Genomic DNA, 24,742 nt, shown 5'->3' on the forward strand with positions numbered 1-24,742 from the left:
AGGATGAGAAAGACCAGAGCAGGGGTTTGTAACCTGGGTTCCACGAGCCTCTGAAATCAGGTGCATAGTACTGGGGGGGTAGTGCGTTCTTCTGGGGCGGGACTCCATAGCCCACAACAGATACTCAAATAAGGATTCCGCTCAGCCAGGAAGGTGCTAAACCACCAATCAGCCCGTAGGGGCCTCAGAGGCCCACGGAAATACCCAAGTTCTATGTGAGCATCTCCTCCTACCTGCCACTCTGGAAGGTACAGCCCCAGAGCTGCGCCCCCACGTTGGGGACCAGGAGGCCTGAGCTGCTGGGGGCGGAGGGGAGTGGGCAGCCCCCTTTGGGCTATCAATTCAGTGCAGGGAGCTGCCCCTGGCCCGTCCCCCCCCCCCGCCCCCCCGCCCCAGAGAGGACCGGGTCAGGTAGATCCGGGCCAACTCTGAGGGCACTCCGTCCAAAGGCTGCCTTGCCCACCCCGGAAGCTGCTCTGCGGGTGTGAGACTAGGGGGTCAGGACCGCCAACACTCGCTGGAAGCTCCCCTCTCCGAAGGCCCCGGTCGCCGGCGGGGGCTGCAGGAAACCCAGGGCAGGAAGGGGCTGGGCCCAAGCCGCCTGCCTTGCTCCCATCTGTGGAGCATCAGTGGGGCAGCTGGGTGGGGGTTCTTGGGGGGGGGGGTGCCGGGGAGGAAATGAGAATAAACACAGTGAGCAGAGGGAAGGGGCGGGGGGCTGCGGCCCGGGCCCCTTGGCAGCCCATGAAGGGAAGTGACACAATGAGGAATGTGTTTCCCCCGCACGGGGTGGGAGGCAGAGCCCTGAGAACGGCCAGACCCCCAGAGGGGCCAGGGGGCACAGGCCAGAGCGGCATCGGAGGCGGGGGATGTGCGAGTGGGGCTCTGGGCAGCAAGGGGGGGTGGGGAGCGGGCAGGAAGGGCAGCTTGGGGTGGGGGCCGTCCCCATCTCCAGACTCCACCCTGCAGGAGCCTTCTGGGCGCTGCATTCTGGCACATTCCCCGCCTGCACCCTGGGGATGGAAGTCACCCCGTGGGACGCGGCCCTTCTGGTGGCTTCCTCTTCTTTCTCAAGGGGCGCAGGGTCATGGAGGTCTGGTCCTTGGTGGGAGAGAGCGCTGAGGTGTGAGGACCCCGGGCCAGGGGCAGGGCTGGCAGGGACGTGTTCCACTTCCCTGTGTTCATCTGTCTCTCTGTCTCTTTCTCTGTTTATGCCTTTGTCTCTCCGTCTCTCTGTCCACGTCTCTGTTATTGTTTGTCTCCGTCTCTCTGTCTCTTTCTGTCTCTGTCTCCATCTCTCCATCTCTCTGTCTCTCCATTTCTCTTTTTATCTCTTTGTTATTGACTGTCTCCATCTCTCTGTCTCTGTCTGACTCCATCTCTCCATCTCTCTGCCTCTCTCTCTGTTATTGTCTGTCTCTGTCTCTCGGTCTCTTTCTGTCTCTCTGTCTCTCTATGGGTGTTTTTGTCCCCAGCTGGGCTGGCCCATGTGAAAACAGGCCCCTTGGTGGGAAGGCGCCTCCCCATCCTGGACACCCATTTCCTCTCCCCCTGCAGGGAGCTAGCTCAGTTAACCCCCTCCTGCCCAGAATCCAGAGCTGCCCCCGAGGCTTTGGCCTGCAGAGCCAAGAGCCCCTTCCTGGGGCTGGGGCTGGGGCTGGGGGTGGCCAGGCCTTGGAAAGCAGGTTGGCCCCATCGGCCAAGCTAGGTGGGTTACTTCAGGACCACCACCGTCCCCACCCCCCCCCCAGCCACGCTGCCTCTCTCCTGGGCACTTGGGGGGCCTGCAAGGATGCTGGAGAGCAGGAAGCAGAGTGGAGAGCCTGCAGCCCCCTCCCGATGGGCAGTGAGGCCTCCTGGTGGGGTCTCTGTGAGCCCTGAGCTGGTTTGGTTCAGGAAAGACCTAGGTGGGCCTCGGGGAGTGTGGGCTGGACAAGGAGCTAGTCTGGCCAGGCCCGTCTCCCGCTGCTGTGACTACAGGAGGATGGGGCGCTGACACAAGCCGGGGGCCCGGCCCTCACCTTGGTGGTCCCAGAGGGCTGCCGGGTCTGGTGGGGGCGCTGGGGCCAGGTGGGGGTCTCTGCCAGCCCTCTGGGACGTGACAGAGGGGAGGGAGGGTGACACTCTGGCCGTGCGGTAGAGTCTGAGCCACAGACTCGGCTACCCTGCAGATCACTCCTCCTGGGGGTGCCCCTTGGCCCAGGGGAGCCCGGGGGGGGGGGCGGTCACCGTCTTGCCTTCCGTCCATCTGTGACCTGCTGGAGGCCAGCCTGAGGTGACACTTCCCCTGCCGCCTTCTGTCTGCACTGGGAGCTCCGAGGCGACCTGGCGGAAGGTGGCCGGTGGCCCCTGTGGCCTCAGCTTTCCCATCTGAGGGCTGAGGGGTGCGGCTGGGTGATAGATAGCAGGCAGCATCTTGCAGCAACCAGCCCGCCAGCCAGGGATGACTCCTCCCCAGCCAGGACGAGAGGGCCACAGGATTAACTCCAGCACATCTGCCCGCAGCCAGGCTCGAGAGGACTGCCTTTGTGTGGCAAATCCCCGTGCACGGAGGAGGAGCCTGGTGGGCGATGGTCCGTGGGGTCACAGAGAGTCGGACACGACTCGGGGCCTGAGCACGGGCGTGGCAGTCTGCCAAGGACGGTCACGCCCATTTTCAAATGCTGCGACGGCAGCTCTGAGAGATGGAGAAACTCGGGCCGCTCCTAGGAGCTGGGGCCTCCCGACACCAGGGTCGGGGGGTCGGGGCCCTCCCCTCCCATTTCCACCGGGTTCGGTGCCTCGTTCGTCCATCCGTCCGTCTGTCCAAGGCCCTTCTGCACCCTCCCTGCGCCGGTCTGACCAGGGAACCAGGGAGGCCGCGGGCACCCGTCTGATGGGCCAGGTGCTTCATGCGGCCTCCCGTCCGGCACTCAGGAGAGCAGGGATTTAGAGGGAAACAGAGACCCTAGCCCCGACTAGGGCAGGGGCTGCCCGCCCAGGCGGGCTGTGTGCCCCCCACCCCGAGTGGGCGAGGTGTCAGGGCCCCCCCGCTTGTCTCCCGCAGGGACCTGAGAAGCAACGTCATCAGCACGGTGCAGCCCGGCGCCTTCCTGGGTCTGGGGGAGCTGAAACGCTTGTGAGTGGCGTGTCCTGACCAACCACGCCCCCGCCCCCACCCCCCGCCAGGCCCCGCATCCCTGGAGGAGGTCCCATGGACCCCAGTCACCCACCGTCCCTCTTCACCACACATACGTGGTGGGGGGGCAGACACTTCACGCCCCAACCCCGTCTCCTTTTTCTCCGCTCCCCACACAAGCCCCAGCCTCACACGTGTGTCCCTCACACGTGGGCCCATGTGCTGCCACGTGGCCAACATGCTGAGGGTCTGCGTATCTCTCCAGGGACCTCTCCAACAACCGGATCGGCTGTCTCACCTCCGGGACCTTCCAGGGCCTCCCCAGGCTTCTCCGGCTGTGAGTGCGGGGCGGGGAAGGTGGGAGGTGGGGGCCAAGGGAAGGCTCCCCAGACCCTCACGGGCCCTGCATTCTCACGGCTCACCCCCAGCCTCCGCCCCGTCAGCCCAGGGAGAACCTAAGATCCTGTCTCCCTGTTCCCCTGCAGAAACGTATCTGGAAACATCTTCTCCAGTCTGCAGCCTGGGGTCTTTGATGAGCTGCCCGCCCTTAAGGTGGTGTGAGTATCCTTTCCCCAGGCCCCTGCTTCCTTCCTCGGCCGGGAGGGGGACACATAAACGCTGCGACCACGTGGCCAGCTCTCTGGGGAGGCCGGCAGACAATGGGCTGCGCAAAGCCCCTCCGAGTGCGGTGGTGATGGCCGCAGGGCACCGCAGGGCGCACGCACGCGGAGTTTGCCTTCTTCAGCCTCAGTCTCTCCCTGGGGCTCCATCCCCACCCCGGGAGCCCCGGGAACCCCTCTGCTCTACCCTGGGTCCCTCCACCCTCTGCAGGGACTTCGGCACCGAGTTCCTGACCTGCGATTGCCGCCTGCGCTGGCTGCTTCCCTGGGCCCGCAACCACTCCCTGCAGCTGTCGGAGCGCACACTCTGTGCCTACCCTAGCGCCCTGCATGCCCAGGCCCTGGCCGGCCTCCAGGAGGCCCAGCTGCGCTGCGGTGAGCAGACCCAGGCCCTCAAGGCTCCCTCTTGCAGGGCCCCCACGGACTCAAGGCTCCCGAGGCAGTGGGCTTGGTCTCCAGGGTGTCCTCTCCCTTAGATCCCACTGGGGACCCATCCTCCATCCGATTTTCTAAACTTCCTTGGGGAGCGCTGCTTGGTTTATATTTTCTTCTGGTCCCTCCTCTTGGGGTGACAAAGCGTGCTGTGGAAAGAAGCACTTTTACTCATTCAAAACCCAACTGCTCCTCTCCTCTGCTTTAGTCTCTGGAGATGCTCCAGCCCCCTCCTTCTGAACTAGGGTGGGCTCCAGACAGAGGGGCCTGGTCCCCACCTGACACTCAGTCTCACTCCCAGTGTCCCTGCCCACAGAGGGGGCCCTGGAGCTACACACACACCACCTCATCCCATCCCTCCGCCAAGTGGTCTTCCAGGGCGACCGGCTGCCCTTCCAGTGCTCGGCCAGCTACCTGGGCAACGACACCCGCATCCGCTGGTACCACAACCGGGCCCCCGTGGAGGGTGACGAGCAGGCGGGCGTCCTGCTGGCCGACAGCCTGGTCCACGACTGCACCTTTATCACCAGGTACAGGCCCCGCAGCCCCTTCTCAGCCCAGAGCACGGACGGGGGGAGCCAGAACCCTCACCCACCCACCTCCGACAGGAGCTGGTCTGCTCCTGGGAATACCTCTGGGCGCGTTTATGCAGATCCAGAACTAAGTCAGAAATGGTCTGCATGAGGGATACACATTGAATTGTTGTTTTAATCAGTAAGTTGTGTCCGACTCTTCTGCGACTCCATGGACTGTAGCCGCCAGGCTCCTCTGTCCATGGGATTCTCCAGGCAAGAATACTAGAGTGGGTTACCGTTTCCTTCTCCAGGGGATCTTCCCGACCCAGGGGTCAAATCAGAGTCTCCTGCATTGGCAGGTGGATTCTTTACCACTGAGCCACCTGGGAAGCCCTACAGATTGCCTGATAGGAAAAAAACTGATTAAATCTGACATTTCTTCAGTGCCTTTACAATGATACAGAGGGTCTCACCTATATTGTTGGACTTGCTCTCTGCAAACGATTTGCAAGAGAGGTTTTATTACCTCCATGATGAGGGTGGGGAGACTGAAGCCCAGAAAAACACTATCGTACGGCCAGCGTTAAAGGAGTATGAGCCTGTACCCTTGGCTCAGAGCCTGGGGGACTTGCTTGGTGGTCCACTGCCGGGGGCCCAGGTTCCATGTCTGGTGGGGAAACTAAGATCTTGCATGACTCAACCAAATAAGAAAAGAAAGAAAAGAGCCTGAAGCTGGTGCCCTGCGTGCTGCGGCACCCGGGCGCTCGGAGAGGGTGGCGCGGCCGCCAGGAGCGCCTCCAGCCAGACCTCGCCCGCCTGCCCGCCCGCCCGCAGCGAGCTGACCCTGTCTCACATCGGCGTATGGGCCTCAGGCGAATGGGAGTGCTCCGTGTCCACGGCCCAGGGAAACGCCAGCAAGAAGGTGGAGATCGTGGTGCTGGAGACCTCGGCTTCCTACTGCCCTGCTGAGCGCGTCGCCAACAACCGCGGGGACTTCAGGTTCGGGACCACCCCTGGCCGCCCCCATGCCCCCCAGCCTCTGAGATGCGGCTGAATAGTCTCCCTGCCTGCTCTAAGATGGAGAAAACACTTTCTGTTGTCATTCAGCTCCGAGTCCTGTTTTGGTGTGTTTACAGAAACCATATATCCTTTTGTATAAAATCACCCTTCAAGATGTGCTGTGCAGAACAGGGGTTTGGGGATTTTTTTTTGGGGGGGGGCAGTTGCTTCCTTACATGCATAGTTGACAAAACTCTCCCGTGACAGATGTCACATTTAATATCCCAGGGGCCTCCCCCTTAGTCAGGGCAGGTGTTACTCTCCCATCTTACAGCTGAGAAGACTGAGGCCCAGAAAGCATAAGTGACCTGAACTCAGGACTCCAAGGCCAGCCCCGCAGCAGTGACAGCACTCTCCCAACAAACACAGCTTAAGAACGCAGGGGGAGCTTGGGAAGCCCTTGAAGTCCAGTCCACGTGGCCTCTTCTGGACCCTGCCTCCAGCTCCCAAGGGGCCTGGCCTCACAGTTCTCAGGGCAGGGAAGGGACGGACCCTGGCCCTGAGGAGCCTGGGTCATCGGCAACCCTCCACCTCTGCCCCCAGGTGGCCGCGAACTCTGGCTGGCATCACAGCCTACCAGTCCTGCCTGCAGTACCCCTTCACCTCGGTGCCCCTGAGCGGGGGAGCTCCTGGCACCCGAGCCTCCCGCCGGTGCGACCGAGCTGGCCGCTGGGAGCCGGGGGACTACTCCCACTGTCTGTACACCAACGACATCACCCGGGTGCTCTACACCTTCGTGCTGGTGAGGCTGGGGTGAGGGTGGAGGCCGCGGGGAATGGGAAGGGGAAGGGGCTGGGGGCCCCTGCGTCCTTGGGAGGCACGGCGAGGAGCCACAGGACCCGCGCTGTGTCTCGTGCTCATCTCCTCTTCCAGGGGATTCAGACTCCCCAAGGCCACACTCGGGACGTGTGGGCCACCCCGAGCATCTTTGTCCCCCAGTATAGCAAGGTCAGCCTTAGGAGGAAAGCGTGAGGTCGTCCCGTTGTCCTTAAGCGGTGGCGCAGCTGGAGGGCGGCCCTGAGTCGTGCAGACCTCGCTCCTTATATCTGCATCTCCCATCGGGATCAGACTCAGATGTGGGCATGACCCTGCTCCCCAGGCCCCGTCGCCGAGCGTCAGCACAGAGAAGGGGGCTCCTGGGGGGCGTTTTGGGGGAGAAGGAGCCAGATTGGATGGTGCCCTTTCCTCCCCTCTCCAACCCAGATGCCCATCAACGCCTCCAACGCGCTGACCCTGGCCCACCAGCTGCGAGTGTACACGGCTGAGGCCGCCAGCTTCTCTGACATGATGGACGTCGTCTATGTGGCTCAGATGATTCAGAAGTTTCTGGGTTATGTCGACCAGATCAAAGAGGTGAGATTCAGTAGGGCCTCTGGGTGGGTCCCTTGGAAATCACCCGCCCCCCTTAACTGCTCAAGCCTCTGCTGCCCCAGGTCCCCTCCTGCCCATGTGACTCACGCCTCTCCCGCTCTCCCAGCTGGTGGAGGTGATGGTGGACATGGCCAGCAACCTGATGCTGGTGGACGAGCACCTGCTGTGGCTGGCCCAGCGCGAGGACAAGGCCTGCAGCGGCATCGTGGGCGCCCTGGAGCGCATCGGGGGAGCCGCCCTGAGCCCCCACGCCCAGCACATCTCTGTGGTACCGTGGGCCAGCTGGGAGGCTGTCCCAACCAGGGAGGGACAGGGAGGGGCCTTAGAGGTGACAGGGGTCAGCCCCAGTCCTCATCATCCAGGAGCAAGTCCAAGTGTGGGCTGGCCATGTGCCCGATTTATCAAGAACCCGAACGTGACTAGGGTCCAGTCCCGGTCATGTGGCATCAAATTCCAGCTTGTCAGGGGCAGTGCAGAGGCCAGGGAGGCCAGTGACACCATAGAAGATACCCAAGGCTTTGTGTGGGGAGCCAAGCTGAAAGGCTGTGTTGTTGTTTAGTCACTAAGGTGTGTCCGACTCTTTGCAAACGCATGGACTATAGCCCGCCAGGCTCCTCTGTCCATGGGATTCTCCAGGCAAGAATACTGGAGTGGGTTGCAATTTCCTTCTCCAGGGGCTCTTCCCTGCCCAGGGATTGAACCCACCTCTCCTGCATTGGCAGAAGGATTCTCTACCACTGAGCCACCTGGGAAAGCCCTGAGTTGAAGGGCTAGGCAGATGGAAATACACAAGAAGGGGCAGGGAGGAGGAGAAGGACCAGGAGGAAGGTTTGGAAGCAGGCGGCAGTGCTGGGATGGAGTGGGGGGCTAATGGAGACTTCTGTTCCCCAAGAAGAGGGGACGTTTCCAGTGAAGGGTGGTGAGCTATTAACAGTCAACAAGGAGACCACAGCATCTCCTCTGGGCACTGGTGCGGGGGTGGGGGGGGGGGGCGGGGATACGAGGAGGGGGCACATGGACCCTGCCCTCTGGCTTAGTTGGGGCAGGAGGACCGGGGTGTGTGGGGAGCTGAGCCGGCTGCAAGGTGGGGGGTGAGTGAGCGGGAGGAAGGGCAGATCAGCAATGGGGGGACTCCACGGCCGACTTGGGGCTCCCTGGCCCTGGGCAATGGGCAAGGGACTGGGGGTTGGTCGGAGCAGGTCTGTGGTCTTGAGCAGGAGCAGGCTGGGAGAAGGTGACGGGGTCCCTGTCCCTAGAACTCGAGGAATGTGGCCTTGGAGGCCTACCTCATCAAGCCACACAGCTACGTGGGCCTGACCTGCACGGCCTTCCAGAGGCGGGAGACGGGTGCACCTGGCACACGGCCCTTGGGCCCCGGCCAGAGCCCATCGCCCGAGCCGGAGCCCCTGGCCGACCAGCAGCTCCGCTTCCGCTGCACCACCGGCAGGCCCAACGTGTCTCTGTCGGCCTTCCACATCAAGGTGGGTGTCAGGGAGGCAGGGTGCTGAGCAGGCGGGTGGGCGGGGGGGAGGCGAGGTGCCTAGGGGGGCGGGGGGCACAGGCGGGGAGGCGGGGGGCCACATGGAGGAGCCCTGGGGGCCAGCAGAGTCCCGGGGACCCTGGGTGTCTCTGAGGAACTCCCGTGTCCCCCCCAGAACAGCGTGGCCCTGGCCTCCATCCAGCTGCCGCCCAGCCTGTTCTCGTCGCCCCCGGCGGCCCTGGCACCCCCGGCGCCCCCAGACTGCACCCTGCAGCTGCTCGTCTTCCGCAACGGCCGCCTCTTCCGCACTCTGGGCAACACCTCCCGCCCCGGAGCCGCGGGGCCTGGAAGGAGGCGTGGCGTGGCCACCCCTGTCATCTTTGCGGGGACCAGTAAGGGCCCGGGATCCTGCCCTCTGTCCTGCCCTGCCCCGCCCTGCCCTTGCCCGCACTCCTGATCCCCGCTGGAGGCAGGGGACGGTGGCCCCCACACCAAGGACAATGCTGGACGGGGGCATCCCGTGAAGGAAGAGATGGGAGGAGAAAAGGCTCCGGGGACCCGGGGTTTCACATCCCAGACTCTCACATTTCCGAAGGGCTCGAAGCACAGACCCTCCACCTGCCTGGGCCTCCCTCTCCTCCCCGTCATCACCTGGTGCCAGCTCCCGCCACGGGGTGCCTGCCCCCCCCCCCCGTATCCTCCCTTCACTCTCACCGCCCACCTTCTTGTCCCCAACCCCCGAGTCCTCCCTTCCTGGCCACATGGCCGCGACCCCTTTGGCACTAAGCTGGGCCACCAGCTTGCTGTGCCTTTACTTTCATTCATCCTTCCATCTCCCCAGTTAGGCTGAGGCTCTGGGGTGGGGTGGGGGGGCGGGCCTGCACGTGGCATCTAACTCTATCCCCCAGCACCCCCCCAAGCCCCCGCACACCCACCCAGGCCTGAGTGGACCCCCCCTCCCCTTCCCACCCTAGGTGGCTGCGGCGTGGGGAACCTGACCGAGCCGGTGGCCGTCTCGCTGCGGCACTGGGCTGAGGGGGCCGAGCCCGTGGCGGCCTGGTGGAGCCAGGAGGGGCCGGGGGGGCCCGGGGGCTGGCGCTCCGAGGGCTGCCAGCTGCGCTCCAGCCAGCCCAACGTCAGCTCCCTGCACTGCCAGCACCTGGGCAACGTGGCCGTGCTCATGGTGAGCCGAGCGGGCACCCGGGGGCAGGGGCGGGGGGCACTCTGACCGCCTGGGACCACAGGGAAATATGGAAAGAACGGGGGCCTGATGGGGCCTCGAGATGGGGAGTCCCTCTGGTCTGCCCCACATCTCTCCATCTTTCAGGAGACAGGGAGGTCCTCAGGCCCTCTTATCAGGAAAGGGAACGTATTAGTCACTAACTCATGTCTGATTCTTTGCAACCCAATGGGCTATAGCCTGTCAGGCTCCCCTATCCATGGGGATCCTCCAGGCAAGAATACTGGAGTGGGTCATCATTCCCTTCTCCAGGGGATCTTCCGGACCCAGGGATCAAACCAGGGTCTCCTGCATTGCGGGTGGATTCTTTACCGTCTGAGCCACCAGGGAAGCCCCAGACCCTTTTGGGGGGAAAAAAAAAAGGAAAAAAAGCCCCACGGCCTTTTGGGAAAAACAGATAGACAGGGAGGTCCTCTATTCCCATGTCGAGAGAGATGGCTCGGGGACCACCAGGCCGGGTCTCCACATCCTTCACTCTGACACCCGCGTTGTTAAAGTGAAAAATGAACCTGGGAATGTCTGCCCTCTGTCACCCTCCCCGCCCAGCCCTGTCCAGCCCCCCACCTCCTGCACACTTCATAGCCCACATTCCCAGATCCTGAGCAGGTATGCAGCTGTACCATAGACAGTACCTTCTTCCTCTTTCCTCATCACTGATTTTTAGGCTGGGAACCTGCCAAGTTCTCAGAAAGGCAGATCAGGAATGCCACCTAGACCAACTTTCTAAGAGTAGATGTGGTGGTGCCCGGATAGCAAAGGGCCAAAGTTGGCGCCCAAGGCTGACTGCGCTTGGGAGGGGAGAACCGGCGTGGGGGACTGGCCCAGACCCCACAGGAGGCCTCTCGGCCCCTGGCTTCCTGTTCCTCACTCCCTGTCTTGTCTCTCCAGGAGCTGAGCGCCTTCCCCAGGGAGGCGGGGGGCTCCGGGGCGGGGCTGCACCCCGTCGTGTACCCCTGCACGGCCCTGCTGCTGCTCTGCCTCTTCTCCACAATCATCACTTACATCCTCAACCACAGGTGAGCTCCTGCAGGAGACAGTTTACGGGGAAGGCCGAGGGGGTCGCTCAGCCCTGGCAAGTGTCCCTTCCCCAGGCTCCTGCCCAGCATTTCCTGCGAGCGTTCTGAGGTTGGAAAACACGTCTGGGGCTTAAGGTGTCTGTCCCATTTCACGCACGCACACCAATGTCTGCCTTCTTCTCTTCGACTCTCTCAGTGGTCTTGAGAGCCCACGGGCCCAACCTTGGGTTGCACGGTCCACTAACTAGACACCGTTTCTGCGGCAGCTCCATCCACGTGTCCCGGAAGGGCTGGCACATGCTGCTGAACCTGTGCTTCCACATGGCCATGACCTCCGCCGTGTTTGCAGGAGGCATCACACTCACCAACTACCAGATGGTCTGCCAGGCGGTAAGCAGGGGGAAGGGCTGGGGTCTCCAGGATGGGTGCCAGCAGCCTGGGCACAGAGGAGGGAGGCACACAGACCGGAAGTAGGGGTGGGTCATGGGCTCCAGCTCCACAGTTCTGGGCCTAGCCTTTCGGGGGGTGGTGTGGGCATGACAGTAGCGGGTGGTGAGAAGAAGAGAAACTAGGAGCTGGGGTGAAGTAGAGGGTGGGGGGCCTGCGATGGAAGAGCAGTCGGGGACGAGGCCGGCAGCAACGACAGGGTCATGGAGCCACCCCAGTGCGTGGAGCAGAGCCCTGGGCTGGAAGTAGAGAGGGTAACAGCAGGGACGCAACCCTGGGGATGGTCTGGGTGGAGCTGGGGGCCGGGCACGTGGGAGGCGGGGGAGAACACTGGGGGCTGAGGCTTCGGGGTGGCCGGCCCCCCAGCCCTCAGCCCTTGACCCCGCAGGTGGGCATCACCCTGCACTACTCTTCATTGTCCACACTCCTCTGGATGGGCGTGAAGGCCCGCGTCCTCCACAAGGAGCTCACCTGGAGAGCAACCCCCCCACCAGAAGGGGATGCTGCCCCGCCTGCCCCCAGACCCATGCTGCGGTAGGCGCTTCCATCTGTCAGCTTTGTGGTGGGGTAGGGCTCCGGGGGTGGGGGAAAGACATCAAAGGCAGTTCTCCCAGGGTGGATGCAGGGTGGGTCCAAGGTCCTGGGAGGTCACACTCCCAAGACACAAGAGGAGGTGGGGGGCTTCCCTGGCGGTCCAGTGGTTAGGACGCGGTGCTTTCATTACCATGGCCTGAGTCCGGTTGCTGGTCAGGGAACTAAGACCCTGTGGTTCTGTGGCCATTAAAAAAAAAAAAGGCAGGAGGGGCAAGGCCTTAGGTGGCACCCAAGTGTGCGCAGTGCTATGGAGGGGTGCCGCCTCAGGGTTTTCAGGCTTGCCATGGCCAGGCAGTAAGCGGCTTCGCGGGGCACTGGGCAGGAATCCTGGGAACCGGAGCGGCACTGAGTTCCATGCTGTTTAGGGGGACAGAAAGCAACTCTGGCCTCTGTCCCTTGGAACAGTCTTGGCCAAATCCCCTAGGGACCTAGACCTGCCCTAGAGGGGCCTTGCATCCCTGGAAAAAAAACAAAAACAAAACAAAACTCACACACGATTTTCCAGGGAAGAAGGATGGGGCGGAGACCCCTCGGTGAGGGTTCCGAGCACCAGGTCCCCTCCTTGTTCCCCATCTCTCTGACCCCCAAACCCCCTCTCTCCAGGTTCTATCTGATAGCAGGAGGGATCCCGCTCATCATCTGTGGCATCACAGCCGCTGTCAACATCCACAACTACCGAGACCACGGCCCCTAGTGAGCGCCTTGCCCCCGCCCAGACCCCCCTGCCTGGCACGGGGCACCGCCCACCCGCCCGGCCAGTCACCCAGCCCCAGCCCCTGCATGTGGCCCCAGCCGCCTCCCCACCCACCCGGCCTCGGGGCCCACCTCATACACGCCGCCCGTGTCTCCCCGCAGCTGCTGGCTGGTGTGGCGCCCGAGCCTAGGCGCCTTCTACATCCCGGTGGCTTTGATTCTGCTCATCACCTGGATCTATTTCCTGTGCGCAGGGCTGCGCTTACGGGGTCCCCTGGCACAGAGCCCGAAGGCGGGCACCGGCCGGGTCTCCCTGGAGCCGGGGGAGGAGCTGAGGGGTTCCACCAGGCTCAGGAGCAGCGGCCCCCTCCTGAGTGACTCGGGTTCCCTCTTGGCGGCTGGAAGCACAGGGGTGGTGACGCCCGGGCCCCCGGAGGACGGCGACGGCCTCTATTCTCCGGGGGTCCAGCTGGGGGCGCTGGTGACCACGCATTTCCTCTACCTGGCCACGTGGGCCTGCGGGGCGCTAACGGTGTCGCAGCGCTGGCTGCCCCGAGTGGTGTGCAGCTGTCTGTACGGGGTGGCAGCCTCCGCCCTGGGTCTCTTCGTCTTCACCCACCACTGTGCCAGGCGCAGGGACGTCAGGGCCTCCTGGCGCGCCTGCCGGCCTCCGGCCTCGGCCCCCCGCGCCTCCCCCCGGGCTGCGCCTACCGGCCCCGAAGACGGGTCCCCGGTGTTCGGAGAGGGACCCCCGTCTCTTAAGTCGTCCCCGAGCGGCAGCAGCGGGCACGCGCCGCCCCCGGGGCCCTGCAAGCTCACCAACCTGCAGCTGGCGCAGAGCCAGGCGTGCGAGGCGGGGGCGGCGGCCCGCGGGGAGGGGGAGCCCGAGCCCCCGGGCCCCCGGGCCGGCCTCGGCCCGCGCCACCCTAACAACCTGCACCACGGCCGCCGGGGCCACAAGAGCCGCGCCAAAGGGCACCGTGCGGGGGAGGCCGGCGGCAAGAACCGGCTCCGGGCGCTGCGCGGGGGCGCGGCCGGGACGGCCGAGCTGCAGTCAAGCGAGAGCGGCAGCCCGCACCACAGCCCGTCCGAGAGCTACCTGGGCAGCAGCCGCCACAGCCCGGGCGCCGGGCCCCGGCTCGAGGGCGAGGCCGCGCTCACGCCGTCTGAGGGCAGCGACACGAGCGCCGCGCCGCCCCCCGAGGCCGGCCGGCCGGGCCAGCGCCGCAGCGCCAGCCGCGACAACCTCAGGGGCGGCGCTCTGGAGAAGGAGAGCAAGCGCCGCTCGTACCCGCTCAACTCGGCCAGCCTCAACGGCGCCCCCAAGGGCGGCAAGTACGAGGACGTCCCCTCGAGCGGCGCCGAAGCGGCCAGCGGCGGCTGCATGAAGACCGGCCTCTGGAAGAGCGAGACCACCGTCTAGGGTGGGCGCGCGCGCCGCTTCGGCAAGAACTGGCCGTGCGGGCTCGTGGCCCCGCTTCTCGGGGCGGGGCGGGGGGCGCCTCAGAGACGTCGATCGGTACGCCCCCAGGTTGGAGCGGAGGTGCCTCGCTGTAGCTGGGCTCTCCAGCTGTAGTCCTGGAGGCCGGGGGCGGGGAAGGCGCAGGCCCACCACTGCGGAGAGGGCCGTCTCCCGGGGTAGCGACAGACAATCCTTGGACCGCAGGCGGGGTAGGGTTCCGTCCCGGCCCAGGCCGGTTTTCGGCAGCACCTGCCGTCCGGGCTTGAGGGCTAAGGTCCTGCCGGTCTGCGGCGCGACCGAGAGTGGCGGGGACAGCACAGCTCGGGCGGGCCCCTTCTAAGGTACACCCGCCTCCCTGGCGGCGGCCGCCTTACTGGGAACACTGGTGATGGAGCCTGAGTGAGGCGTTCTCGCCTAACCGCCCTCCTCTGAAGTCTCCTCTCTGTGTCCATACCCCAGAGCCTCTCTCACCCCGACTCTGGCTAACTAGGGAGCCTAGCGGATGCGCCAGGTGACCAGGACAAGCCGGAGGGAACAGGTGCTGCTTTTTGGAATTAACTATGCAAGAGGAGGGGTGGCGTGTGAAAGGCAGCTGCCGGGATCAACCAGCTCTCTGGGAGGGAGGGAGGGAGAGGGGCAGGTGGAAGGGTGCAGGATTAGGGCTGGAGGCCATCCCCACGGAACTGGGACAAGAACCACATGGCAGGATTCAGAGGGGGCACTTCAGGACAAAGCTAAGGCCCCACACCTAAGACGCTGACTGCCAGGCACCTGGGGAGGATGGGAGGATAGCAGAGCTAGTACTTCCATTTGGGGCTGAAGGTAGTCCTGCCTCAAACCTAGTCCTACTGAAAAAAACGCTCTGAAGAGGGGCGCCACTGCCAAGCTGCAGGCGGTGCTGGAAAAGCACTTACTGTTAATCGCAGAGCCCATATCCCCAGTCTCAGCCTTCCACCTCCCAGGGACTAAGAGCCCTCCCCACCTCCATGAAGTCAGACAGGAGAACCTTATCGATGATCTGATGTCTAGGTCCATTTTAGAAACCTCCAAAAAATCAAACCAGCTTCCTGCCCCACTGAAGCCCAAACCAAATCCCCAAGGCAAAGGGTAGGGCCCCTGCAAATCACCTGGGACCTGTGCCTCCACTACTTTTAAACACCAGCACTCATATTTTCCCCAACCTAGAGCAACCACCAGCCTTTGATTACAGCACACAATGAAAGTGGAGGGAACCTTGGGCCTCATGCAAAGCAACAGGGAAACTCAGCCCAGTGTCCATGTCACTCCAGCCTGATCGCCAAGGCGAGAGCAGACAGACAGGGGAAAGGAAGAAAACCCACATGCCCTGAGATGGATCCTGTTATTTATGCTTGCTGCACAGATAATATTAGACAGAAAAAAAAAAAAAGGCAAAAAAAAAAGCTTCATATTATTCTTCCACGTATGCTGGCTGCTGTTTACATACCCCGCCAATGCCTTAGCACTGGAGAGCTTTTTGCAATACGCTGGGGAAAGGGGAGGGAGGGGATGAAAAGTGCCAAAGAAAACATGTTTTTAAAAGCTCGGGTTTTATACAATAGAATGTTTTCTAGCAGATGCCTCTTGTTTTAATATATTAAAATTTTGCAAAGCCCTTTGAGCTATGACCTTACTCCTCCACCCACAGTCCTTTAGTGATGAGAGAGGATCTCTAACACTGTACGCATGAGCCCACAGGGTCTGTGAACAAACACAGGGCCGAGGGTTGCTGTTTCCATCCTCTGAGGGCTGGTAATGCTGGGAATACCCACAATCCACACCAGGAGAGGCCCGCCAGTCCGGCAGCAGCCATGTATCCAATCCAATCAGAGAGCAGGAGAGCCCGTCGCTGCTCCAGCAGCCCAAGAGAAAGCCAGCCCACAGAACAGGGAGGGAGGCAAGCTGCTCTCTGGGACCAAGGGATGGGACTCTCTCCAAGCCGGGCATCCCCACGCTCCTTCTGACTTCACCTCTGGGACTGCACAACCCCTCTTGGGTCCCTTAAACGAGAATGGAAACACCTGAGGGCTTGTGGACAGTGATTCCTCTGGCTGTGTCAGGCCGGTTAGCAAGTCATCAGATGAGGGGAAGCGCCCTCAATGCCCAATGTGCATCAGGGGGGATTCGGAACACTCTGGGCGGCTTGTCTAGCTGCCTGGGCCTTCTGGAAGTCCCTAACTTCCTGAGGGGTACGCAAATACTGCTCGATTTCACTATCAGAAATGTCTTCATCTCCAGTGACCGTGGAGACAGGGGGGGTGGAACAGACTCGCTTTGGGGGCTTCAACATGCAGGGTGGGAGGAGGAGGGCAGGGCTGGCAGGCCGCTTGACCGCAGGCAGCTCTAAAGAGCTACTCCCCACATCCTCCTCTTCTGGTCCTTGCCCCTGCCCCTGCAGCTCCTCCCCAGGGTCCATCTCGGCTGTTCCGTCCCGAAAGGCCTTGCGGACCAGCATGTGGCGGTGCTGGAGGAGGTCGCCGATGTGCTTGACCACAGACCGTTTGTCAAGCTTTAGAACCTGCAACCAGGCCAGCTGCTCGGCCATCCGCAGCAGCACAGCCAGCAGCTCCTGCAGGCGGGAGGAAGCGGGGTAGGGCAGGTCCACATTCGCCAATTTACAAAATCGGGCAAGGGAACAGGTCAGCCGATCTGAAGGCCGCAGGGACTGCCACGCCAGGAAAGTGGCGGCGGTGATGACGGGCAAGGGGTGCCGCCCGGTCACCAGCCACGTCTCATCGGCCAGCTCCACCAACTGCAGTGTTCGCGACAGCATCTTCTCCTTGTCTTCCACGTACTTGGCTGGCACAGACGGGGAGGCTTCAAACAGCTTGAAGCTGAAATAACCAAAATGAGGGTCTGGTCTCGGTACCTCCAGGAGACAGCTCCTCCAAAGCGCAGAAGATAGGCAAGCTATGCTATCCTTCCGGGAACACACAGCCTGCTGGGTAGCAACTTTATTCAGGTACCAAGAGAAATCAGGGTGAGTCTCCTGCAGGAGAGGTGAAGGGCAAGAGAGTGCAGAGGGGCGCTAATGTCTAATGACAATCCCGCCCGCCCCCACCATCAGCCATCATTCTGAGTAAGTGCTTTACAAAATGTTCTCCTTTACTCTACTCAACACCCTGTAATGTGTATTTAAGAGTCAAAAAACTTGCCCACAGTCATCCAGCTTGGAAGTGACCAAGCTTCAAACCCAAGGTCATTCAACACCGACAGCTTTTGCTTTCTACCGTATTTGTCAGATATAAAGAAAAGAACACAGCTACTTATTAAAGAAAAAAATTAGCTTCTAAGTCCAGCTCTGTCAGCTTGCTCGTACTCTCTCAGCTCTAATCACACACAACGTGATCCCGCTGAGGCAGGGCTGTGGCATTTCATCAAGCAGACCTGAGTGGTAGAACCCAGAAGCGCCGTGCCAAAGCTGATACCTCCCTACAGCATCAGGCTGCTGTGACAGCAAAGGGATCTGAAAATGATACAACATTCTAGAAACGTAAAACGGGATTCACCCGACCAGTGCCAGGCACAGGAGAAGCAGAAAAGATTTTTCCCCCACATCCTCGTAGAATGGACTTTGGTCAAAAAGAGACAACTAGAGTTAAAAGGATTCGGGTCTACACCCACCCCACCCCTGTGTCTCCCACCAGGCACGTACCTGCTACAGTAGGTCTTCACCAGGTCCACCAAGCACAGAGATGGCACGTCCAGCCCCAGGAGCTTCACTATCTGCATGTAGGTTCCAGAAAACACATCCAAATCTGCATACAGCAGGGTGCAGATGGTCCCCATGGTCAGGGGCCAGTTTCGCTGCCGGCAGGTGATTAAGACACAGCAACCAACCAACACCTCCTTCTTCTGCAGCCTGGCCGTGCGGATGCCAGCGTGCTGGTACGCCTGCTGATAGTAGGCAATTGCCGTGTCCTCAAATGTTGGTGGCAGCTGCAGCACTCGACAGAGGTCTCTCACTCGGCGAAGACCTAGGAAAACCCGCGGCAGGAGTTAGAGGGGTTCCCAACAATACGTTAACAGTACCAGACAATTTGATCAAGTGGGATTTTTCCCAGGGATGCAAAGGTTTTTCAATATCCCTAACTCAATCAGTGTGATATACCACATGAACAAACTGAAGAATAAAAACCATATGATCATTTCAATAGATGCAGAAAAAGCTTTTGATAAAATGCAACATCCATTTACGATTTAAAAAAAAAAATCTCTCCAGAATGTGGGTCTAGAGGAGACAACACATAATAAAGGTCATATATGACAAACCAACGCTAGCATCATCCTCAATGGTGAAAAGCTGAAAGCATTTCCTATAAGATTAAGAACAAAACAAAGATGCCCACGCTCGTCAATTTTATTCAACATAGCTTTGGAAGGTCTAGTCATAGCAAACAGAGAGGAAAAATAAATCTAAATTAGAAAGGAAGTAAAACCATCACTGTTTGCAGATGACATGATATTATACGTGAAGGAGTCAAAAGAGCTCCCAGCAAGTTTTGTTAAACTCGCCTTGAATACCACATGCACAAATAATGGATCTTTCTACAATGATAAGAGTGACACTTGGTAAAGCCATTTGAAAAGCACAAAGACATTTGTGGGAAGCAGTCAATACTTCAGTGCCTCATCTTTTGCAGCCTGGTTTGATTTGTGACCAAGCTTTGACCTGGGTTCCTCAAATCTACCTCAAATATACCCAAGCAGACTTAAACCTTACACCTAATTGCTACCTCTCTTAGAACCACCTCCATCCTTTATTTCTAATTATCATTCTCTTCTTCTCTACCTTTACACAGTAATGCTGGAAACAGAAAAGACAAGCAGACGAGCTGGACCATAAGGAGAATTTTCTTTAAAGCCACTGTGTCATAAAACGTTGATTCTCACCTCGTTGCTCGCTTCGACTAACTTGTTCATTCTCCCCGGTGCTTCGAGAATATGTTACTTCTGTAAGATAATGGACAACAAACAGCTTGTTTAGTCTCTATTCACGGACCCCTGCCCTCTCACCACACAAAACCAGGGAGCAGAATCCAAATCATCAGGTACCCATTCCCTGTCTCACAGAAGGTGCTCATCTTTGCAGGTAAAAGGTCCATCTGGTTTTCTATGACCACAAGCAATTCCAAATACACAGAAAGCTGAAGATTAGGACTAGCACTAAAACAGTTCTAAATTTCCAGCCACCCCTCCTGTACATTCAATTTAGGCAATTTTCCTGCCTGTAGATTGTGAGGGCTGCACTGGTCAGGGACTTGGAACACAAATGAAAAAAAGAAAAAAGTTTTTGCCGATTAGTTTTCCAAACTGCTTCAGGGTAGTAGTATTTCCGGCATTCGCACTGCATTGACCTATTGATACAATGCTTCCAAATAGGCAGACTAGGTAAATTGAGTGGAACTTTGTTTTTCTGTTTCATTTATTCAACGTTAACATCTACATGTAACAGATATGCTGCTAAGAAAACATAATGGCAGCCCCTGACCTGCAGTTCACTCGTTCACTTTCCCTGTTTTCTCCCATATCTAAGTGTGCTCATGACTGGGAGAGGGCAAGAGATAAGAAGCATCTGACGTCAATCCCTCCATCGCCCCAGGCTGTATCCACGGCCCTGGAAAAGCCCTCACAGGTACCTCGGAGGTTGCCCTCGTCACTGAAGGTGGTCGTAAGAACGCCCTCGGTGACCACGCAGCCGCAGTCGGAGCACACGAGCTGGTTCTGGGAATAGTGCGAGTCTTCCACGAGCTCAGCGGAGCCGCAATCGGGACAGCTGCCTCTACCCGGCATCGCACCAGCGGTCCAGAGCCTAGGCTGCTAACTGCCCCTACCGCCCACAACAGCAACTGTGCCCAAACAGGAAGTAGGAGCGGAGTCTTGTAGGGTTGCACCTTCCTCTTCCGGCTAGCGTAGCAGCCGTACTGTAGGTACCTCCTCTGCGGCTTCCGGTCCATCCTCTGCGGACTCGGGTAGAAACCTGATCGAGGAAAGGAGGTTCCTGAAGGGCCTGTATCTTCCGATTCCCCGCAATCTGTGCTTAGTTTGAGGTTGGCTGTCTAGGCTCGGGGTTACTCTTGAGTGAGCTTTATACCGCCGTGGACGCGCGTAACAAACAAAAAATTGTTGCCAGCCACAAACAACTCTTCCTTCTAAAGCGCTAAGGGTATCGCAGATTATCCTTTTCGCTTTGGTAACAAATGTTGATTCTGGCCATAGTACAAAATTTGTGGCCTAAAAGGGAGACTAGTGTATTGAGAGAGCAGGAAATTGCTCTTCCCAGAGCAGCTTCCCTTCAGTCACGTTGTTTCCTCTCTTTGCAGTTTGTTTTTCTCCCCTGTAGGATGAGGGAGTTGAATTAAAATCCAGAGTGACAACCTGGGATGCTTCCAGAGAGTAGGCAAAGAATGTCTAAGGGAGTTGGAGAGAAAGAATATGAGGGTTGGTGAGGCCCTTGGCAGTCTGAAGAGTTTAAGCAGATTGAGATGTTTTTAAAACCTTAAGCTTTAGGATGCTCCAAGATTCTAGCTCTGAAGTTCCTGGCGTGGTATAGTATAGATCAAAGAATTGAGCAAAAGTGTGCCTCTAGTAATGTTCCAGAAACCAAGCTCACAAGTGAGAGATTTTGTATGTCATATTTGAATATAACTTAAATGTCAGCAAAGAGTGTGTGTTTTCTCGTAAGTAAATCCCGACTGCACTCATCAAGAATAAAGGTTTTCAGGAATTCCCTGGTAGCCCAGTAGTTAGGACCCTATGCCTTCACTGCTGAGGGCCCGGGTTCAGTCCCTGGCCAGGGTGTTGTAGCCACGCATTCTGGAAAACAAACTCACTCAGGAGGACAATGCAGATAGTGGAGTGCAGTTTATTACACTGATAGACCCAAGGCCGAGTCTCCTCTTAGCCAAGGACCCTGACCAGTTTTTCTGAAAACCTTATGTACCCTAAGTGTATATGCCCAAACCCACCTCCCCAAATTCCCTGAAACTAGACTGAACAAAGGAAAAGAAAGATACAATCAAAGTTAACCCGTGATTCATATGCCTTAAGCCTAGGTAGTTAACAGTGGACAATTATCAATAGGCCTGTGGTCATACCCCAATAAACATAATAGAATGTATGATTCTATTCAGTTACACAGATAATTAGCGTATTCTTTTAGGCAACAGAGAGTCTAGGTATGAGCCCTGGTGCTCTTCCATCCAGGGGGCCTGGTTTTCCAGTTGGTATGTCGTTCCCATAGATACTGGGCATAGAGCTCAAAGTCCACAGTCTGGCCCAAGATGGAGTCCTGCTTTCAAGATGGAGCCTGTTCTGTCTGTTTCCTCTTTCAAGGGAACTAAAATTCCACAAGCCATGTGGTGTGGCATAAATACATAAATAAACAAATATTTTTTTACACTTGAAAGTTTTAGAATCAATTGTGTCTGAAAAATAAGACAATTGAGTTAAAATTACAAAGAACAACAACAAAAAAAAAAAATTACAAAGAACCGTGGCCAGCCCCTCTGACTCCAAGAAAACAGATGGGAGTTATCATAGCCAGTGCTGAAAGTATGTGGGGAATTTCTGCTTCTCAGTTTGATCTTGGAGAATTTCAGGCAGGCTCTGGCATTAGCAGATTTTAGATGTTAGTTTCAGACAGTGTAATCGACATCTTTACTGGGAGGGTAAACAGGTCCCTAAAAGGAACATAACTGGCCCTGGAAGTATGTCTTTACATTCCGATAGAGATGCCGCTCATCCCAATTTTGTGCAGATCATGAACCTAACTGCATTTTTTTTTTTTTTTTTTTGAAGTGGGATTTCACTACAGAGTCATCTTCCCATGACAGAAGCCTTGAAATTCTGCTTTCCCTGACAGTTTTCATAGTAAAGTAGAAGCAGTTTTATGATCCAGCAACTCTGGGGCTTCCCAGGTGGCACAGTGGTAAAGAATCTGCCCACAATGTGAGAGACACAGGAGACTCAGGTTCAATCCCTGGATCAGGAAGATCCCCTGGAGGAGGAAATGGCAACCCACTCCAGTATTTTTGCCTGGAAAATCCTATGGACAGAGGCGCCTGGCAGACTATAGTCCATGGGGTCCCAAAGAGTCAGACATGATTGAGCACACACACAGCTAGCAACTCCAGGGGTGGAGGGGTAATTCTCTTCCAGCCACAAGTGTGTGATGGCGTCAGAGAGACTCCCTCTCAGACGCAAACAGGCTGGGAGGTAGGCAGGATCCAGGCCAGAAGATGGCGCGCTCTACTAAGACATGCAAGTCTAGGGTTCGCGTTCTCACGAAGAAAACCATTTATTTAGGAAATTCATTTGTCTTCCTCTGGGAAATCAGGACATACACATCCTCCTCGGTGCCTTTCCTTCTGATACAAACTCTACTAAGATGTAGGGCTTTCCTGGTGGCTCAGACAGTAAAGACTCTGCCTGCAATGCAGGCGACCCGGGTTAAGAATTAAGCGTCCTTGGTGATGATCTGTTTAACAGATGCTTCTCAAAGCCCTCTCCCCAGCTCCTCCCCAGGCCTGTGAAGCTGGAGCCACATTTCTGTCCCTAAGGCCAGAGCCCACGGGTACTTGGCACATCGGCTTTTGGAATGCTGAGTGCCCAGATGGGCTGGATTAGAGCAGAAAGCTACTGAGGAGGGAAGGCCACTGGAAAGGATGCCTCAGACGTGATCCAGATGTGAAATACTGACCTGGAGGCCAGAGTTCTTTCTAGAGGAGGCCAGAAAGGAAGGCACTGGTGTCCTCACAGAAGGCCCCTGGCCAGTCATCTCTGGTTATATGTGTGTATTCATTACTGGTCTGCCTGTCTGACTTTGTTATGAGTCTCCCTGGGCATGATCTGGCTGTCTCATCCCTGTGTCCCAGGAGCGCCGGTTACACCAGAAGGCTGTTCAGCTCCTGTGGACACCCGTCCTGGGTAGGCCGGTCAGAGGCCATGCATAGATGGAATTCCTCAGAGGCAGGATCATTCCTAATCTGGAGTGAGTAACTGGGGGGAGGTGGGGTTGGGCTTCTCTCAAGGCCTCACCCTGGGCTCCTTCCAGCTCAGATGACTCTCTCAACCAGTTTCACTCTGAGCCTGGAGGACCCACTCTCCTCGCCTTGGAGCTTTTCTGACTGGGTCCCCATCACTGCAGCTTTTCAGCAGATGCTGATTCTCTTCTAACAACCGTGGTGACATGACCTCAGTCCAGGGCATGACCAGGGCCCTCGCTCATATTCACTTTCCCCTTTCCTATTGTTTATTCTCTCCCTCCCCCTGGCTGAGGATCACTGTGTTGGGTTTCTTGATCTCCCAGGAACAAAGGCACCTGGAAACTCTGAGGAGCTGGCCACAGGCCTAGAGCTCAAAGACAGCCAGAACTTCCCTCCTCGGGAGCCGTGGCTTATATGGCCTTGTCTTGAGTGGGCTTGAGTCACGTGGGCTCCACTTTCCCTGCCTGCTCCCATCCTTCAGTATTCCAGGTCACTCAGAATATTATCTCCTTGGCACCCGAAGTAATCCTAGACTGGATGTCCAAAGACGTTTTCTGAATAGGGCCTGAAAAGCAAATATTTAGGTTTGGTGACTGCGAAAGTTTTTATTTTAACTGCTCAAGTCTGCTTTTGCAGCATGGACTCAGCCATAGACAATTACTGAGACATAGACAATGAACTCGGCTGTATCCCAAGAAAATTGTGTAGACAATGAAATTTGAATGTCATGAATTAGTTATTTTGATTGTTAAAAGAAATGTAAAAATCTCCAGTATCCAGAACAATGCTGTTGACTACCGTCATCACTCTGGCCATTTGATCTCTAGACTTGTTCATCCCACATTAAAAAAAGAAAAAAGGAAAAATCATCCTTGTTTTTTGTTGTTGCTGGAGTTGTACTTTTTTTTTTTTTTTTTTTTGGCTGCACTGAATGGCTTATAGGGATCTTAGTTCCTTGAAGAGGGATTGAACCCAGGACCATGGCAGTGAAAGTACAGTGTCCTTCCCCTGGACTCCCAGAGAACTACCAGGAAAAATCACCCATGGTTTGAGGGCCACATGAACAAGAGTGAGGCCATAGTTTGACACCTGTTCTAGAACCCCAGGTGGGATAGGTGAGGAGTTCAAATCCTTTCTTAACTACCTGCTGTGGGACCCCAGGCAAACTCCAGTTCTGACGCCTCTGAAAGTCTCCATTTTCTCATCTGCATAATGGAGATATTATCTACCTTGATGAGAACTGGAAACAGTGCTGAGTGAAATGCAGGAACTCAATAAACAGGCCTTCCTTTTGTGGTCAAGTTTCAGCCTGAAGTGAGCACTTGATGTGCATGGACAGAGCAGCTTCCTCTCAGTTCTGAGGGCCTGCTGGTTTCACCAGGGTGACTGTTTCTAGGGCTCAGGATACAGGTGTGTGTAAGATAGTCAAACATCACAAGGCCACATGAGGACATCTTCCCTCAGATTTTGTGGCTTTGGGAGCCCCTGGCCCCAGAGAGCTCACCTTAGAGCTTTGAACTCGAATACAGAGAGATTGCTCCCACCTTCTCAGGACGGGGAGACTGCAGAGTCCAAAAGATGGCACCCCCGATTGGCTCGGAGGCAGGGTCTGAGGGCTGGGAATGTGCATGATGCTGATGCTTTGGCTGTGGTCAGAGTGGGAACGGTACCCTGTGATGTGTTCCATGGG

At 57.9% G+C, this 24,742-nt stretch overlaps 2 protein-coding genes across 3 annotated transcripts in view; one reads left to right on the top strand and one right to left on the bottom strand.

The window, feature by feature from the left end:
* Window positions 1-15,680, top strand: part of ADGRA2 (adhesion G protein-coupled receptor A2) — a 36,174-nt gene extending 20,494 nt beyond the window's left edge. Inside the window, exons 3-19 of one of the 2 annotated variants that reach the window (XM_061134722.1) lie at window positions 3,047-3,118; window positions 3,384-3,455; window positions 3,604-3,675; window positions 3,950-4,113; window positions 4,487-4,700; window positions 5,520-5,684; window positions 6,288-6,486; window positions 6,948-7,097; window positions 7,222-7,383; window positions 8,372-8,596; window positions 8,771-8,987; window positions 9,570-9,778; window positions 10,724-10,851; window positions 11,118-11,241; window positions 11,687-11,832; window positions 12,496-12,585; window positions 12,748-15,680. In XM_061134722.1, the coding sequence (XP_060990705.1) occupies window positions 3,047-3,118; window positions 3,384-3,455; window positions 3,604-3,675; window positions 3,950-4,113; window positions 4,487-4,700; window positions 5,520-5,684; window positions 6,288-6,486; window positions 6,948-7,097; window positions 7,222-7,383; window positions 8,372-8,596; window positions 8,771-8,987; window positions 9,570-9,778; window positions 10,724-10,851; window positions 11,118-11,241; window positions 11,687-11,832; window positions 12,496-12,585; window positions 12,748-14,008 (3,670 nt within the window). In that variant the 3' untranslated portion in view covers window positions 14,009-15,680. Of the gene's footprint in view, window positions 1-3,046; window positions 3,119-3,383; window positions 3,456-3,603; window positions 3,676-3,949; window positions 4,114-4,486; window positions 4,701-5,519; window positions 5,685-6,287; window positions 6,487-6,947; window positions 7,098-7,221; window positions 7,384-8,371; window positions 8,597-8,770; window positions 8,988-9,569; window positions 9,779-10,723; window positions 10,852-11,117; window positions 11,242-11,686; window positions 11,833-12,495; window positions 12,586-12,747 lie in introns of those variants that run through there. The other variant, XM_061134723.1, reaches the window with a different exon arrangement.
* Window positions 15,673-19,947, bottom strand: BRF2 (BRF2 RNA polymerase III transcription initiation factor subunit). Its single transcript, XM_061134724.1, has 4 exons — window positions 19,705-19,947; window positions 18,959-19,018; window positions 17,721-18,042; window positions 15,673-16,899 (listed from the first exon to the last, which is right to left on the bottom strand). Exons 1-4 carry the CDS (start codon window positions 19,856-19,858, stop codon window positions 16,179-16,181), a joined length of 1,257 nt encoding a protein of 418 aa, XP_060990707.1. The 5' UTR covers window positions 19,859-19,947; the 3' UTR covers window positions 15,673-16,178.
* Between the last annotated feature and the right edge of the window lie 4,795 nt (window positions 19,948-24,742).

This window comes from Dama dama, chromosome 32, assembly GCF_033118175.1.
Source record: "Dama dama isolate Ldn47 chromosome 32, ASM3311817v1, whole genome shotgun sequence".
Taxonomy (NCBI): Eukaryota; Metazoa; Chordata; class Mammalia; order Artiodactyla; family Cervidae; genus Dama; species Dama dama.

Coding starts and splice junctions, on each gene's coding strand:
- BRF2 (XM_061134724.1), bottom strand. CDS start 19,858: ATGCCGGGTAGAGGCAGCTGTCCCGATTGCGGCTCCGCTGAGCTCGTG. Junction 18,043..18,958: donor TAGTCGAAGCGAGCAACGAG/GTGAGAATCAAC, acceptor GGGTTTTCCTAG/GTCTTCGCCGAGTGAGAGAC. Junction 16,900..17,720: donor GTGAAGACCTACTGTAGCAG/GTACGTGCCTGG, acceptor TGGTTATTTCAG/CTTCAAGCTGTTTGAAGCCT.